Genomic DNA, 17371 nt, shown 5'->3' on the forward strand with positions numbered 1-17371 from the left:
GTCAGGTCTGTACTAGTAATGGTTGTCTGGCAAGCTTTGCACCAGGTGCATGGTGTAAGCAGGTTGCCATCCTGTTCCTGAGTCCTGGTGCTGGTTTCAGCATGGAAAGGAAAGCAGTGTTAGCTGTTAGCTTGGTGATGCCTTTGCTCATTGGTGGGAACATATTTGTCAGAGCCAGGCATAGGCACGTAAACCAAAAGAGAACTCTCTGAATGTATTTCTAAGTCTTGTGATATCTCGTAATCTTTTTTTTTTTTTTTTTCACCAAATTAGTACTCCAGCAACATGCTATCAAAAATCTTTACAATAGGGAATAATTTCAAAACTAGCCTCTCTGTATATTTTGAATGGTGACCAATGAGCCTGATTGCAAACTGCTCATCTGGGCATGCTTTCATAAACTCCTGTCTCTCCATGCTATCATATGCTCTCTTCTGGCTTTGGATAGTCAAAGGAGCTGTTAAAGGTGGACCTATGCTACCCCTGCTGGTGTAGCTGTCCATGTCATCACTAAGCCAGTTCTGTTTGATCATCAGGGTTGTTCTGGTGACTAATATTTTATTCACATGGAAGACTTTGCAGAGCCACATTACGAACTGGTAAAGCAAACACTTTGACAAGAGCATTACTGAAAGACACTTGCAGCCCTCCATCACTGCAGCAGTAGCAAACACCTGGAGATGTGCTCAGGAATTTATAATCTATTTATCTGAATCATCATCTGCACAGCTTATCTAATTGTGCCCTCAACCAAATAATATAATTTCTGAGAGGTTTACTGTATACTTAGAACATATGCAGACTAATGGGTTTAATACTTATACTGAATATATACTTAATATATTCTGAATATATGAAGCAGAATACAAGAATGATTAGGAGTTTATGCAGTGACCTCACCATTACAGTGCTGTAGTGAAATACTGGAGACATAAACCTTACCATAGCAGGTCCTTAGAATTTTGTTAACATTTTTGGTTGTACTGATGATGTGAGTTATACTGATGAAGATGTGAGGGGTTTTTTTCTTTTTCAAATGCAGTATATTTTCTTTTTTTCTTTGTGCTAAAGAGAGCCTTTGAGACTTGGCCAAGGAGAGACCTAATTAAATTCATGTAATGATTCTGGGAGTCACTGAGGCTTGCAATACTCACACACGTTTATCAATACACTGTTATGAGATACAAATCATTTTAGCATTTGAGATGAAGTGAAGATTAGTGTGTTTGATGCAGACAAGCCCTCAGATGAGTGAGGTGTGTAACCCTTGCTGTAGGTGAGCTTTCATGATGAAGGGTCTTTCTGAAATTAATGTTCTCAATCAATTAACAGTTCTTGTGCTTACTCATGTTCTCATAAAAATATAGAGATGCCTGCTCAGAACACTATCTGCCACTTGTGCCTGTGCTGAGGAGGAAAAAGTGCAGAGCATGCATGGGGGTTTTGTTCTAGGTGCACCTAGAATTATAAACCTTGTGTCACAGCTTTATTCATGCAGTCAAACACGGCTATGCCATTCTATTGTTTAAACAAAGGCCAGCTGTGTAATCCTTCAGCTTGTGGCCATCTCCTGTAGATGTACTGAGATCAGTTTTTTCCTGGTTCAGAGAGATCTGCTTTGGTGTGTGGTATATGTAAAATCCTTTCACAGCAGTGATCAGTTCTGCAATGTATGTTATTTGGGAAGTCGTATATGGTGATGGCAATCCCCTCTAGCTTAGAAATCTGCATTTGGAAGTGCTGAGTCATAGAGCGGGTGCCAAATCTCCTGAGGACAGGAGGCTTCCAAAAATGCCTTAAATCTAGTGCTGACATGTAGCACTTCAGCGCATCCTTTTTGATGGTGGTTGACACTGGGTTGCTCAGTGGCATCTTAAAGTAAATTTGGTAGAACATAAAGACAACTGAATTGTTTGTAAGCATTATGGTTTTGTCAGGAGCTTTTTATCTCATTAGCCAATTCATAGAGTACAGGTCCCTTCCTTGACAGAACAAGAAGAGCACAGCAAATAGCCTCAGCATACAAGCCTGTCTTAACCAACCTCCCACTCAAGAGAAGTGTTTTCTAATAAGCAGAGGCATCATTTTATGCTATGAGTGCTCAAATTCATCACATTCAAGTGAGTGCACCTAGACGACCTTAAGATATAGGCCTGGGTTGGTTTTGCTATGAACAAGCTCCACAAGTTTCCACTGAAATAACCAAAACTGCCACTCGCTTCATCTGGTGTGAGTGGCAGTTTGAGCGGCTTGGATGTTCAGGCAAGGGGTTAGGGAGCAGCACAGTAATTGTCTCTTCTGTTCTGTCTCACTTCGCATTACTGCCACCGACATTTAGTAAAAAATACAAATGCAATTAATTATTACACATGGGTTGCCTTAGTAAAGACAAGATGTGTTGTCACAGGTTTGGGGACAGATTACATTCCTTGGTACCCTGAGGAAACCTCCAGGATATGTGAGGAGCCAGAAAAAGGTGTGACTAAGAGGTATCTTGAGCTCTTGCAAGTTCTGTTGGCTGAATAACCACTGAAGTTAACTTGTTCAACAGAGAGCAGTTTTTACACTGCTTTTTGGTTCCATCTCTGGGGAAAAATGAGCTATTTTTGCCCAAGCTGGGAGGAGTAGAAAATGTAGTTTCAGCTAGGCAACTCTGTTTATTCACATATTCAAAGAGCCATATGTACAACTATTCTTCCTTTTTTTTTTTTTTTTTTTTTTAATGTAGTGGGGCTACATCCATTGTCTACAGATGCAGGCAGAAAGGGACCCAGAAACCTTACGCCGTCAAAATGTTGAAGAAGACAGTAAGTTGTTTTGTTTTGCTTTACTTTGCCTTGCTTTGCTTTGCTTTGCTTTGCGTTGCTTTGGGATATGGTTGGGATTTTCTCTGGGTTTTTTTCAGCGCTGTTTCTTTTGGGGGGAAGAGGAAATGGGCTAGATATAGGACCCTGCAAAGCTTATATTTTCTGTCACAGAGCTTTTTCTTCGCCTCATCACTGAAAAAGCTTTTAGAGGTAAGAGTACTCTGTTTGGAATGCCTTATCCCCACAAATCTTGCTTATACCTTCATCTGGTATTGTCTGTATAGACTTAGATTTGGGCAAAACTTTTTAGACAAAAACATTTTTCTCTATAGAAAAGCAGCACGCTCTGAATCATTTAAATGTTCTGTGATTTAATTTTGCTTTAATACATTGTTTTGCTCAAAAAAAATCATTACATGATTTATCTTTTTCAGAAACTGATTAACACACTACTTCAAGCCCCAGTAAAATCAGATACTTCATGGAGATTTTCCCCTTCCTACAAATTTGCAAGAGACCCAGTTGAAACTTCCGTTATTTTTAGAGCTCCATATATGTCACACTTCTACCACAGCTATTTCTCTGTGTGTTACACAATAGATGGTGTAAAGCATGAAGAGAGACTAGAGAGGAAAGGCTACTAATGGACTGAGAGACTTTAAGCAGAGAGTGAGTGTGGGGGGTAGGGTAGAGCAGTTCATGTTCCAAGAGGGGAAGAAAAATTTGAGAGGAGACAAGCAAGCTGTGAGGCACAGGCATGATTTTTATTCATGGGTGGTTTTGTTTCAGTTTCTTCCAGTGTTAAATAACCCATTACTTCATAAAATTCAGGAATGTTCACATGTGGCAACATAATGATGGATGGGTAGGCGTAAACATACTTAAATGATGAATTAACTGGTGGTCTCTGTGCAAGACAATGAGTGAGTTCCATATGAGTAAAATGTTGGCATTAATTTGTCACCTTTGAAAGTAAGCCAAGGTTTAAACTAGCAAGGAAATTCAGTTGTGTATGCTGCTTTTGAATACGCATCTGGTGCATTGGAGAGCAGAGCATCCGAGGAGCTTGCATTGCTGCAGCCCTATGCTCTGTCCTTCCTATGAAAATGCAGAGAACTTAATTTTTAAGCTTTTATCAGTGCTTTATGCCAGCAATTCCCATAATGTTTTAGGAGCATTCTTTCTTATAATTTTCATTCTGAAATGCACTAGAAAAACTATATTGCTTAAGAATATGTCTTTGTCCCTTTTTTTGTTTGTTTGGGTTTTTGGTTTTTTTTTTCCTTTGTGGAGATTCTCATGTTCACAACGGCCGCATTAAAACCAGATCTATTTGTGTCTGACACTATTCAATTTAGACTTTTGGTGGACTTACTGTAGCATGGAATTTTTATAAGTGTAGGAAGAATGTCAAGCAAGAAGAGTAAAAGAATATGGTTATGTAAGTTATCTGCACAGCAGCAAGAGCTTAGCTTAATGCAGGCTTGATTTTATGAGCAGCATGGTTAAGCAGTTCTCGCAGCCGAGTTGTTTGCTCCCAGTATAACTTGCAGACTTCCTGATATTTTGTTATGGGAACAATTGATTCTTTTACACAATTGAGCTTATTTGTAAAATTGAGTACATGGGAGGCAATGCTGTAAGAATGTGCCATTGCTTATGTCTATGTGCCATGAGCTACTGTAGCTCTGTTCCAATTTGAAGACATTATTATCACAGAGACAGAATTAACTGTGTGTTGCAGTGCTTTCGCAGCAGGAGGCCTGACCTTTGCTCAGAGTATCTCAGTGTAAAAATAACCAAGTGTAGGACAAATTATATACCAAAATGTTGATCAGTTTAAGTTTCCTGTTGGCTTTTTTTTTTTTTTTTTTCAGTTAGAAAAAACAGATGGCAGTTCAATAGTGGAGGAAAAGTGGTGGGAGAAAACGAAGAAGAGCCTGTGACTGCCTTTGATGCAGTCTCATTTCTTCAATTGCCTTTCTTAAACACACATAAGGAAGCTCTGAAGAGCACAGGAAATCAGAAAACAATGAAGGTGACAGAAGAGTAAATACTCTGTTGTGGGTTTTTTCCATCCAGACTGACTTTAAACAGTGCACTGAACCAAACTAGCTCTCTGAAGAAGAGTGTTAAAACAGGGGCAGGGAGCAGGGAAAGGGTGGTACCCTTCTAGAAGTGGTAACATGAGGTGTGTGACGGTAGCTGACTAACAGCTCTAGATTTGTGAGTGCTGATAGCTACAGTAATTTGAAGTAAAACATTAGAAATTATTACTTTTTTCCCATTAGAGCAGCTCAAGTAAGAAACAAATAATCCTTTTGGACTGAAGTAGTGTGATAGGAACAGACTGCAAGAAACATATAATACCTCATTCTTTTCATTTAAATAATAAGTTTAACTTTTCATTTTGTCTAATGCATTCTAATGCATTAAATAAGCAAATAAAATTTTGGGCAAAACAAATCAGACAATTCTGAGAATACATACTTGTGGAGAGATGTGAGTCCTTAGGAGATTTTGTAATTAATAATTCTTTATTATCTAGCTTAAACAAATAGAATTATTAGATTATTTGCTCAGTTCTATTTGTTGTAGGGTTGGGTTTTTTTCATTTTGTTTGTTCAGTTGGTAGGTTTTTTTGGTTTTGTTTTGTTTTCTGCTAATTAAACCAACAAAGAGAAAGAGGAGAAAGCATGTTTACACAAAACTTTTTTGGTAAATAATATTTTGGGGTTTTTTTTCTTTCAATTCAGAGGTTTAATAATTCTTAATTAGGATTTTCTAGGCTTCCAAAAGGATGGAAAAAAAATGCTGGTTTGCTTATTCAAAACTACTGAAATGGAATGCTTGGGTTCCCTGTTTGTTTTTGTCAAATTTGGAATAAATTTATGAGTAATTTTGAATCCTTTAAATTATACAATGGTGACTAAAATTTAGTTGAAACAACACGTCTGGTTCTTACTCCTGAAGCCTCTGACCATGGAAGTTAGGAAACCAACAAGCAAATTAGAACCTTAACTTCCAGAGCAGCTAAGAGGCAACTGTTGCAAAGGTTAAAGTGGTCCAAAGAAAAATTGATGTGTTAGTGGGGAAAAACCTCTCAGATAATGTAAAAGAAATTACATTTTGAACTGTTCTCAAAAAAGAAAAAAAAAAAGAAATATGTTTATAAAACAACATATGTGGGGCAGGTAGATGAGCATGCTAAATTACTCCCTTTAATTTGCTCATCCAACATTTATGCTCACTGTGTGAGCATAATTGAAAGGTCAGGTTGTATTACATACTCATTATTTGACTTTGCTATGTTTAGCAGATCTCTTAAATTACAAAGGTGTAATAAATAAACAGGTTTGAGTCATATAATTTTTTTTGTGGGGAAATCATTTCACGAAGCAAGAAAGAAACAAAAGCAGATCATATAGTACTTCAGAAAAGCTAGTCAAATGAGCAAATTACACTTGAAATTGCAAATATGAGGCTGGTTTTCTTTTCACTACACAACTCACCTCTGCTTGATGACCCAGTGCGTAAGAGAACTGTGGTACCTTTAGGATGCATTTCATAAATATAATTGTTACTACTGTTAAGCTGAGACTTAAAAATTATGTGTGATTCAGAACAGTTAATTTTGGAACAGTTGCTGTTGCAAACAACGTGTAACATGTGGATCATATTGGAAGAACACAGGACTCCTGAAAGAAGCAAGCATATTTATGTACTATTCATTAGATTAAACCCCTCATCTGCAGGCCTTCGTCTCCTTTTGGTGTGCTAGGCAGCATTTGAAGCAGGGCCAGTCTGGAGACTGTCGTACAGTCTGGGCAGATAAACGTCTTCCAAGAAATCTTGTATTCCACCTCTGCCTTAAATTTCCTCCTGAGTCTGGGCAAGTTGCTTTAAAAATAGGGAAGAGAACAGATGGCCTCTGTTCCATGATTTCTAAATTAAGATTTCAAGTGCCTTGCCCAGGTAACAACTGTAACTGAAGTAATTTGGGAGATGCCATTGCAATAAGGCAACATGCTCTGCTGAAAGAAGGATCCTGAGCTGGGTTGTCTGGAGCCTGGGTTCTGATGTTTTCCAAATTCAGCCCATGCCACTGGCTGAGTATTTCTTTTGGCTTCAACTTTCTCATCCATGAAAATGAGATAATACTTATTTGATTTGCTTCTCAGCGATGCTTTGAAGGATAGCCTGGTTAATATTCCTAGGTTTTAATTGATAGGTACTGTCCCTTAAGAGTGATTGAGTATTATGAAGTAATAGGCCCTCTGTGCCTCAGTCAGTGAAGCATGTAGCTACAGTGACTGCTTTAGAGGATTCACATTTTGATTTTGAGTTGGTTTTTTTTTTTTTTTTTTTTCTTGTGTGGGCATCCTCCCTCGCAGGGTGTGTGGTGCTTAACCACTATTTCCTTAGTACTTCAGTTAAAATCAGTATCTATGGAGCAACATTCTTCTTGCAGAATAGTTGATGTTTTAAATCAGACAAATGTTCAGGCACATGGACTCTTTTTTAGATCAGAAGCAAAGCAATAGTTTTCAAACAACACATATGCTGAGAATAGTCGTGCTGAGATTAACCTAATTGTACTGATCAGGCAATCTGAGAACAGGATAGTTTATGTCTGTGGAGCAGAGAGGAGTGTGAGCAAATGTAGAGGTAACAGGCTTCCCTCCTGGAAGTGGGGTATCTAGATACCTACAATTAGGGTCTGAAGGAGATTATAATGGCCTATAAAGGCATACATAAAAGATCTCAACTTCATCATACATACATATATACACATACATACATACAAACATATATACACACTATAACATATCCATACATATATATTATAAACTATATATATTCCCAACTATACAAGGACTACAGTTGATTGGGTTTTCCATTTTGAGTTGTAGTGAATCGGTAATAAGTGGTAATCAAGAGGCTCATGCAAGAGTTTGGTCTATTTTCTTGGAGGAGTGCTCCTTTTGACTAAGCCTTCCCAACTGACTGAGAAAGCAAGTGCCACAGGGTGTGGGTGAGGTGGGGACTGTGCATCACGGACTGAGGTAGTCGGAATTAGAAAATTGGTCTTTAATTGTCTTTTGGACAAAAGGATGTATTTTTGTAGCTATAAAATGCTAACTTGTATTTTCTGCCATGTGGCCTTACAGGATTTACAATTTGAGTGCCTCCTGCCTCCATACGACTTGTTTCTATATAGATTTTATGGGATCCTATATCTATATCTGTATCTGCATCTACCTCCTGTGGTGCAGTAATTCTTAGCACTGTTACTGGACTGACATCTATCTGGGAGTGATGAAGTTTAACAGGCATATCTGGTACACAAAGAAAGCAAGAGCCTGACATACTGCTTTGATTTGTCTGAAATGCTATGACGTTATTCTGTTTGCTATAGGTTACAAGTCTTGGAATATACTTACATATATACTTAAGGTCTTTTTTTTTTTTTCCCTTAAAAAGCTGGTATTAATACATTACATTGATGTGTATTGTTTTGATTTTTTTTTGATCCAGAGAAAGAGTGGTGTCATATGTAAGTCTACATGAAAACAGTCATCTGCACATCAGTGCTAACCATTAAAAAGGTGTATTTTTGTCAACTAGCTCACACATTCTCGTCTGTTATTCATACACACACAGATATACACACCATACATACTGTTGCTTGGTAATTATTCAGGAATGGTAACCTCTTAATTACCACTCCATTTGCAGTACTATCTATTATGTAGAATATTCGTCCTTGTTTGTTCAACTTTTTGTCATCCATGTCATCTCATTCATGTGTAGTACACACTGATACGTTTCTTCTCAAAGACGAAAACAATATTTTGAGCAAAATTATTTTCAGTAAAGAAACCATCTAGTTCCAACACCCCTGCTATGGGTAGGGACACCTTCCATTAGACCAGATTGCTCAAAGCCCCATCCAACCTGTCCTTGAACACTGACAGGGATGGAGCATTCACAAGTCCATCCAATCCTTACTCTCCAATGAAGAAAGTTCATTTTACAGAAATACCCTACAGAAGACGAGAGAACAGAAAGATTCTATTTTTTTTTCTGTAGTAAGGTACCAGTAGTTTTTTGCTTTAGAAGCTGTGAAATCAGACACCAGTTAGTGAAAGTGGAAGTTTTTGTTAAATACAGTTTTGCAATATGCTGGTTTAGTCCTTGGAAAGCAAAAAGTGGGTTTTGTCTGTATTGACATGACATCCTTCAGAAAAGGAAAAAAAAACCATTCTGCAATTAACAAAACCCTGTCCTACACACATGAAGTTATTTATCATGTCATCTGCATTAAAATACATTGTATTGTATCACATTGTAGTGCAAGTGATGTGTAAAAGTCACTTACCATAGAATAGTATTTTTTACCTCCTGCCATTTAGATTGAACTGCTGTGTTCTCCCTAAGTCATACCTTGAGTTCAGATTTTAAGGACAGAGACTATGTATTATATCATTTTTTCCCTTAGTCCATTTAATTTATAGATAATGCTAATTTCTGGTGCTCACAGTTCGAGAACTACAAGGATCAGCTAATAAAAAGAGGAAATTATAAAGCACAACTCGTTATGGAGTTCAAGGAAGCTCAACCTACTGTATACGTCACATTGTTGAACAAATTTTTGAGAAACTAAGCAATATCCGTTAAATGGTTAATTTATTAAAAAAAACAACCAACCAAACAAACAAAAAGATAATACAAATTTAGCTTTGAATAATGTTACAGGAACTTTTGTGAAACAGTCTGAGCTGCTCACTTTCTTTCACTAACCCATCCAAGCACATTTTGCTCCCTGCCTGAGTACCATGGTTTGTCTTCTGTATGGCTTCAAGCAAGATTTGAGGTGCTTTGTGTGTCTAAAGTGCATGGAAATGTAGAGGGGCAAGGCAGGGAATAGGAATGATATGCGTTGCTGTGTGAGAATTTATTGTAATGCTTAAAGCAGAGATGCAACCCTGCAAATGGGCTGAGCAGAGATGCAAAGGTAAATATTAGGCTATCCTGAGATTATAGTCCTCCTCTTTAGAAACCCTTTGTTATTTACAGCCTGTTAAAGAAATCGGAGATATGCTTTGGTGGAGCTATATTGCAGGAAGGCAGGGCTTCTGCAGAGATGGATGGTCTTTGAGGCTTGTGCTGGAGATCTCTGAAAGTCTTCTCACTCTGCATTTCAGAAAGTTGTTTTCAAGAAACACATGCTGTGATTCCATCATCACAGTTCTGACAGTTATTCAAGCAAAGAATTAAGGGAAAATTGGTTCTATAAACAAAAGTTGAAGAGAAGATGGCAAAAGAAAATAAACCACAGTGTTTTCTCCAGTGCTTGAAGTTCAGCTGTTGGAATAAAACAGGAAAACAGAAACAGCGCATGACTTAAAACATAGCATCCTGAGTTTTTCTGCTGGCCTGAAGCTGAGTTCCCTGTAGCCCCTCAGAAACTGAGGTCTATGAGAGAGGCAATTTTACCAAGAACTCACTTGACAAGCTGGTTACACTGCCATGTTTCAACATAAAATATATCCTCTTTCACTGAGGTGACCTTATGTTGTCTAAGAGAAAGGCTGACCATGTGTAGGGAGGAATGGAAAAGCAAAAAGTGGAAATCAACACAGCAGCTATGTAACAGGCACAACCTGTGGGTTTCAGTTACAGAAGGTTTTTTGCATGTCCTTGAGATACGCTACTGGACTTCCTTAAAGGAAAAGAAAAAACAAAACAAATCAAAACAAACAAAAAAGACCTCAACCAAAACCACTGAATAAATAAAATATACCTTATAAATCACTTTCACGGGGTTGGAACTAGACAAACTTTAATGTGCCTTCCAACCTAAACCATCCTATGAATAGCATGTTTTTCTACAAATGTAAAGAAAACCCTCCCCGTTTTCTTTGTAATTCCTCCCTCTTCATTTTAAGCAGCCTTCAAATACCAGTTTGTTTTGACCAAGCTGTTCCATTATACTTCACATATATTGAATGAACAGATATTTGGAACTCCAACTGAGCATGTTTACAGTAGATATAGTCGAAACCAGCTGGAAACACTTCCATAAGTAATAAGAAAGAGCATGATTAAGATGGTTTGTTTTATATTTCAGCCCTATAGTATTTAAGTCACTTTAATTTACAGTTTAATAGTAATTTAACAATGTTATTTATGAATATTAATAATTTTATATTAAGTAATATAAAATAGTATTATATTTAATAATATTAAATTGAATAATAATTTAATAATAATGCACAAATGAAGCAAAACAAGAAATTAATTCCCTCCTTCCCACAGGCAGGCACCACCTCCAGAATAGCAGGGCTCCATCATACGAAATGGTTACTTGTTATAAACACCATCTCTCCAAACATCCCCCCTTTCCTTCTTCTTCATCTAGCTTTTACTGTTGAGCACCATGTTACATGGTATGGAATATCCCTATAGTCACTTGAGGTCAGTTCTCCCAGCTGTGTCTTCTTCCATCTCCTTGCTGCACCCGAGGCTGGAGCAGCATGAGAAGCAGAGGAGGACTTGCCTCTGCAGGCACTGCTCAGCCATAAGCTAAAACTACCATTTTCATCACAAATCCAAAACATAACCTTGTAAAAGCTCCTGTGTAGAAAACAAACTTTATCCCTGCCAAACTGGTACATTGATCACAAGGAATAGATTGATATTTGTGGTAGAGACTACACTATTAATGGTAGTCCTGGTACGTCAAACCTTTATTGGGTAATGGTGAAGGTTTACATGGATCTGTAGGTGTGAATTGATTCAGAGAAGGACGGGTACATGAGCTTACTATTTATGTGCAATTTCTTAAATTGCAGCGAGCATTGCACTTGCATAATAATAGCAATCAACGTAGCATATTCCAGATCTTTATAATGCAGCTGAGGACTCCTAAGAAATTCAATATGAAATGCTGTAGGTAGGAAGTGTCCTATCACCTTATATCTGTCAATTTCTAAGGGACTGTTACATTCCAATTTATTTATTCAGATGGTTTGTATGAATGTGAAGCCTTTTACAGCATGACAGATGTCTAAAACTGGTTACATCACTTAATTTTAATTAATACATTTTTTGCTGAGAAGAGAGGAAATCTGGGGATTTGTAACTATACCGGTGAAAAACAAAAATGAGCAAGAAAATGGCAAGTACCATTTTATAAATAATCCTAAAAATGCAACTATTCTGAATTAAAAAAAAAAAAGTGCTCTATCATTTGATTTACTCGTTGTTCTTATGTCTTAGAAGTGTCTTCCACCCAGCTTTGGGAACAGTAGAAATGCCAGTAACACACTATAAATACTGAATAGCTGAAATGAGCAGCTCATGAATACCTAATAGCCTGAAATTTGTTTATATAAACCATTCAACAATTATCAAACATATTTGCAGAAACCTGTGTATAAATGAGTCACCACGGAAATTGCAACCAGATTAGTCAGATAATTAGACCACAACATATAATAAGGCCTGTTCTAATGACTTGTTTTAAACTCAGACATAAAATGTAGTATTACAAATAACCATCATTGTGCAAGTTTTCCCTCTGTAACATCCTTCACCCTTCAGTGATGCCACTGAGCTAATGTGGGTGAGCAACAGAACCTATTCGCAAAGGCTTGTGTGTCTTTGAGGAACATTACCTACATCTGATCAGCTTTACCATTGAAGTCATATATTAAAAGATGGAGGTACCTGTTAATCAGGTATGTCAGCATGTGATTTACTGTGCTGAAGTCTATAAAATCCCACAGATCGTCTCTACATATCTGATGGTTTGACTGCAAATGTAATGTGCTTTTTGAGAAACAGAAGTATGGGTTCTTTGATAGAACAATTCACATTTAATGTGTTAACAGTAATATCATAGGCAGATAGTGCATTTCTCTTTCGTTGTTTAAAAGCATATGCTTGCACATGACCTGCTAATCTGTATTTGCAGCCAGCATATTTGCATGTACAAACAAAATATTTAGGCACCTAACAGAATGAATGCAAGCACATTGTTGTAATTTGGCAGTAGTTCAATGCAAGTGTGTTCAGTCTGAAGAATATGCATCAATTGATGGATTATAGACACAAATTGAAAATGTGGACATGTGCACAGACAATAATAGCTTTAGTAGTAGTCTATTTTCTTTACATTAATAATACAAGTTTACTTACAGAGGCTCAAAATAAAAAATCTCAGTAACCTGCTGTTGTGGTTTAACCCCAGCCAGCAAGCAGCTCATCTCCACACAGCCACTTGTTCACTGCCCTCAGTGGAATGGAAGAGAGAATTAGAAAAATAAAAGTAATAAAGGCAGATCAATAGGTAAAGCATAAGCAGCACATAGAAGCGAATCAAACCAAAGAATTCATACACCACTTCCCACAGTCAGGCAGGTGTTCAGCCGTCTCCAGAACAGGGCTTCATCACGTCTAGCAGTTATTTGGGAAGACAAACACCATCACTCTGACCACGTCCTCCTGAAGCACAAAATCAGACTCTACAACCCAAAGAGAGTTATAAAGCAGGTATGTTTATTACGGCACTGGGTGCAAAGGGGATCACTCTTCCTGATCTGCACACTGAGGGGTTAAACAAACAGATATTTATTACGTACAAACATGCATATTCATTAGGTTCCCAAGAGATTAGTGGGGATATTACAGATAGTTTAGGTACTCATTATCATAAGTCTCTTCCTTTTTGTCGCTTGCGCAATGCCCTCCGAGTCTTCAAGATGAAGTAAGCAGTCTTCATCATGGTGCACTTTTCACCTTTGGCAGTTGGATGCCCCAGTAATCACAAAACTAGCTGAAACCAGCCATATCTGTAAGTTTCTGATAGCTGGCAAAGATTTAGAACAGTGTGACCTTCATGAAAATTTATTGCAAGCAAAACAGGATGGGCAGACAAGGAGTATCCTAAGCTAGCAGATTTTGGGGAGTCACTGTTTCCAAACTAACTGATAATTAGAAGGATGGTAAGAAATAATTCACTCATTAGAAGGATAGTCACCCATGTTAGTAAGTCTACTAGATTCTGTTATCACAACACATACAACGCAAACATTGTTCCCTATCTTAGACCTAAGTTAAAAGTAATTTAACCCTATGTTTTCCAGTCACTTGCTTTCCTTATATCACCCCCATCCTCTTTCACCTCCAAATTAGAGCTGTTCATGTGTGTCAGTAAGGGGATATTAAATAAGGAGCTGTGCAGAGCTGGAGTGAACAGCCTCCCTGATGTGGCAGTGCTGTGAAGCTCCTCTGGAGCAGTTTGCATTGGCTGCTTACACCACTTGCCTGGGCACAGCATTGTCTCTCAGTCTGTGTGGTGGGCACACCTGGCCAGATGTGCCCCCCCATGTCCATGGTGCTCTGAAGGAGGAATTAATCCTTCAAGTGGGGAGTCTGTACTTGCAGGGTGAGGAATGGGGTCTTCTTGCTCTCCACTAAGTCTGAGTGGTACACTGGCTGGGCACCTGTTTTCAGGATGGTGTGCCATATTGCAAGGTAGCAGCTGGATTAATCTGTTTCTAGTGCCAGTTAATATTTTCTTGTTTCACTTAATTTACATTCACATCTCAGGGGTTTGGAGCATCACACCACTTCACCATCTCACAGCATGGAAATATGGAAGAATCTCAGCTTTCATTGAGGATTTTTCAAGCCCTTTCCCTGTGAAAATAGCCTGAAATTTATAAATCAGAAATAAGTTTCTGATTTCCAAATTAGCAATAAATTAAATATGATAATAAATTAAATTAAATTCATAATAAATTAAATATAATAAATAAATCAGGCTGACTAGTGCTACTTCACTGCATGACCAGTATCAAATTTTAAAGACACAGTTTTTTCAGACACATATCTATAAAATAGATAAATGCCTAATACTAGAGAACTGAAATAATTTGAGAAACAAAATGCTAGGAATAATGCAGGAATAATTACTTATTTTTTTAATGGAAATGTTTTAATATAGATTAAAGGGATGGATAATATCATTTGCTCACACTTGCAAATGCTTTCCTAACTTCCTAGGCCTTAGTCACATGGTATACTCTGTTAATATTACATCTGTCTGTCTGTAAACAAGATATATTATTGCAGTTTTAAATGCACACAGCATGGTACTATTTGTCTAATGTATCCAGCTGCAGTTTAGATAGACATCTCAGCTCAATGAGTTTGTGGACTGCCTTTTGCTCCCAAGGTCGGGTCACTAGATCTTTGCTGCTGTTACTTCATCCAGATAGATTAAAGCCAGCATGCAGGTGATTACCTGGGCTACGGTCACAGCTCTTGGTTTGATTATTAAAGTGAACTGTGGAGTACTTCAAGCCACAGCACAAGGCAAGACTGTACTGCGTCTTACAAGCAGTTCCTGCAGATTTCTGCGGCTTAGCGCTTCCCGTGGATGTCTCCACAGGTAAACTGTGGATGCATATGGATGTGGGTTTTAGTAATTATAGACTATCTAACAAATTTGATATTTTTTTTTTTGTCTATGAGCAATTACATCTTAACACTTAGGGTCAGTGGTGAAGAACTGATAAATAACCATTTCAGAATTACCTGGCAAATGACTTCTCAAATTGGCATTGATGTACCACAGCAGTGTGCTGCTTCATAGGCGTATCACAACAAAAGCCTCTTGATTGCTTGCAATTTCAAGTTTGCAAACAGAAAATACAGCTCAGTAAAAATGAACCAATGTTAAAATCAACCAATCGGTTATTCTCACAACCCAGTACAGAATTAGTGTGAGCACACAGAAAAGTAATGTGCAAGATGAGAGGAGGCCTCTATAGTTTCTCAGATGTAACTACTCAGTGCCAAAAGGAATAATCTTTAGTTTGGGCAGCTGGTTCCATACTTGTTGCCAGAAATGCTCAAAATACAAACATTTTCAAAACTGCAGCAAACAAGTAGTAGGTTGTTCAGTTTGTAGTGGTCCTTTTGGATAAGGTAAATTACACAGTCTAAACAAGTATCTTGGGGAAATGACTGTCCATGCAATATTACACATCGATTTTTCTGATCATGTCTTAGGTGCAAAGCATATGAAAACTGTCCAGATTTGTATTATTCTCTGAATCACCAAGAGCCTCTTGCTACAAAGCAGAGATCTTTGGGGCCCCTGTCTGTGCAGTTGTGCACTAAAGTAACCAGGAGTTGAATTATAGCACTTGAATTAATGCCAAGGGGATGTTGAAAATGAGTAAGACTACAGGCTGGTGCAAACTGCACAGCAGACCATTCTTTAAACCCGCTGCTCAGTATCTATATAGCAAAAGCAAAGAAATACTTGCATTAGGAGTAGGAAGCAGTAAAGCTTATACAACCCGTGAGGGTCACAGACCTGAAAAGATCCCTTGTTTGAACCCGGAGCAGGCATTTGCATGTGCAGGTTTAGTTACTGACCATGTTCTTTACCTCCAATTAAGTGTCCAGGTAACTGAGTATTTAATTCCTTTTTGATTTTTGCTTTCTGCTTTACAGACACTAAATCTGTCTGAAGTTATTTTTTCTTTCTTTCATTTTGCTTTCTGGCAGAGCCACTGAAAGAAGTTAAATGTCAATGAGTTTCCTTTTGTTTACACCACTGTCAGTGCACTGTTGCATTGCTAATCTGGAATAATTTCTGATTGACACAAAGGGAGAATCAAATTCTACCTATCCTGCAGTTCTGAATGTGACTGATACTTAGAGTGTGTTGTTTCTGGAAAAAAAAATGAAATACTGAGAATTGCATCTCTTCTTTCAGATGATAGATAAAAAAAAAAAAAAAAAAAAAGGTTTTTAAGCATGTGTCTTCCTCACTAAGAATTGAAAGGTAGTTTTAGATCCTTTTTAAAGGTTTATGTATTATGGCTGTTCATTTCCTATATGATGTAAAGAACCCCAAGCAAACCAAAAAAGAGTGATGAAAAGTCTGTACTAAAAAGCCCCCCCACAACATCCCCTTAAAAATGTTTTGCTGGATACCATCTGTGCCATCAGTTTAGAAACAGGTAGTGACTTAACTTGCTGACTCTCATTTATTTTGTAACTCTTGAGGTGAAAAATGCTATAGGAGAAATAAGTTTATAATTGTCATCAGTGTAGTATTTCTCTAGGGTTTGTGAGAATATTTGCAAACAAGATACTTTCTTCAGAAATGTATTAATTACCTTAGCAACATAAAAGCATCCACGGCTTGCTTACAAGCATTTTCCTTTCTTGCTTGCTTAAGCATTCAGTCTCTGGGAGAGCCACAATTGTCTTTCTCAAGTGAAACTCTTCGTATGTCTGCATTTCGTTGTGAGAAGTCACCAGTGCCCCCGAACAACCCACAGGTTGTGCCTGGATTTTTAAAGACTTCAATTTGAGAAAGAAAAGAAAGAGAACAGCTAATCCTCTCAGAGATTTAACCCACAGATTTTCTTTTGCATTAATAGAGCGTTCTGTTAGATATATCTGTACCAAGTTGAAGTTAAACCTTAGAGTTTATGGCTGGGGGCATTTGACCTTTGCATCAGTCTTGTTTT

General features: G+C 37.7%; 1 protein-coding gene across 2 annotated transcripts in view; it reads left to right on the forward strand.

Annotated features, from left to right (window-relative positions):
• CAMK4 (calcium/calmodulin dependent protein kinase IV) overlaps positions 1-17371 on the forward strand; it is a 157611-nt gene that overhangs the window by 66995 nt on the left and 73245 nt on the right. For both annotated transcript variants that reach the window (XM_061378077.1, XM_061378078.1), the window contains exon 2: positions 2729-2807. In XM_061378077.1, coding sequence (XP_061234061.1) covers positions 2729-2807 — 79 coding nt within the window. The remainder of the gene's footprint in view (positions 1-2728; positions 2808-17371) is intronic.

The sequence above is a fragment of the Neopsephotus bourkii genome, unplaced genomic scaffold (assembly GCF_033783945.1).
Source record: "Neopsephotus bourkii isolate Nb327-2 ecotype Australia unplaced genomic scaffold, CSIRO-AGI_Nbou_v1 NB_1764, whole genome shotgun sequence".
NCBI lineage: Eukaryota > Metazoa > Chordata > Aves > Psittaciformes > Psittacidae > Neopsephotus > Neopsephotus bourkii.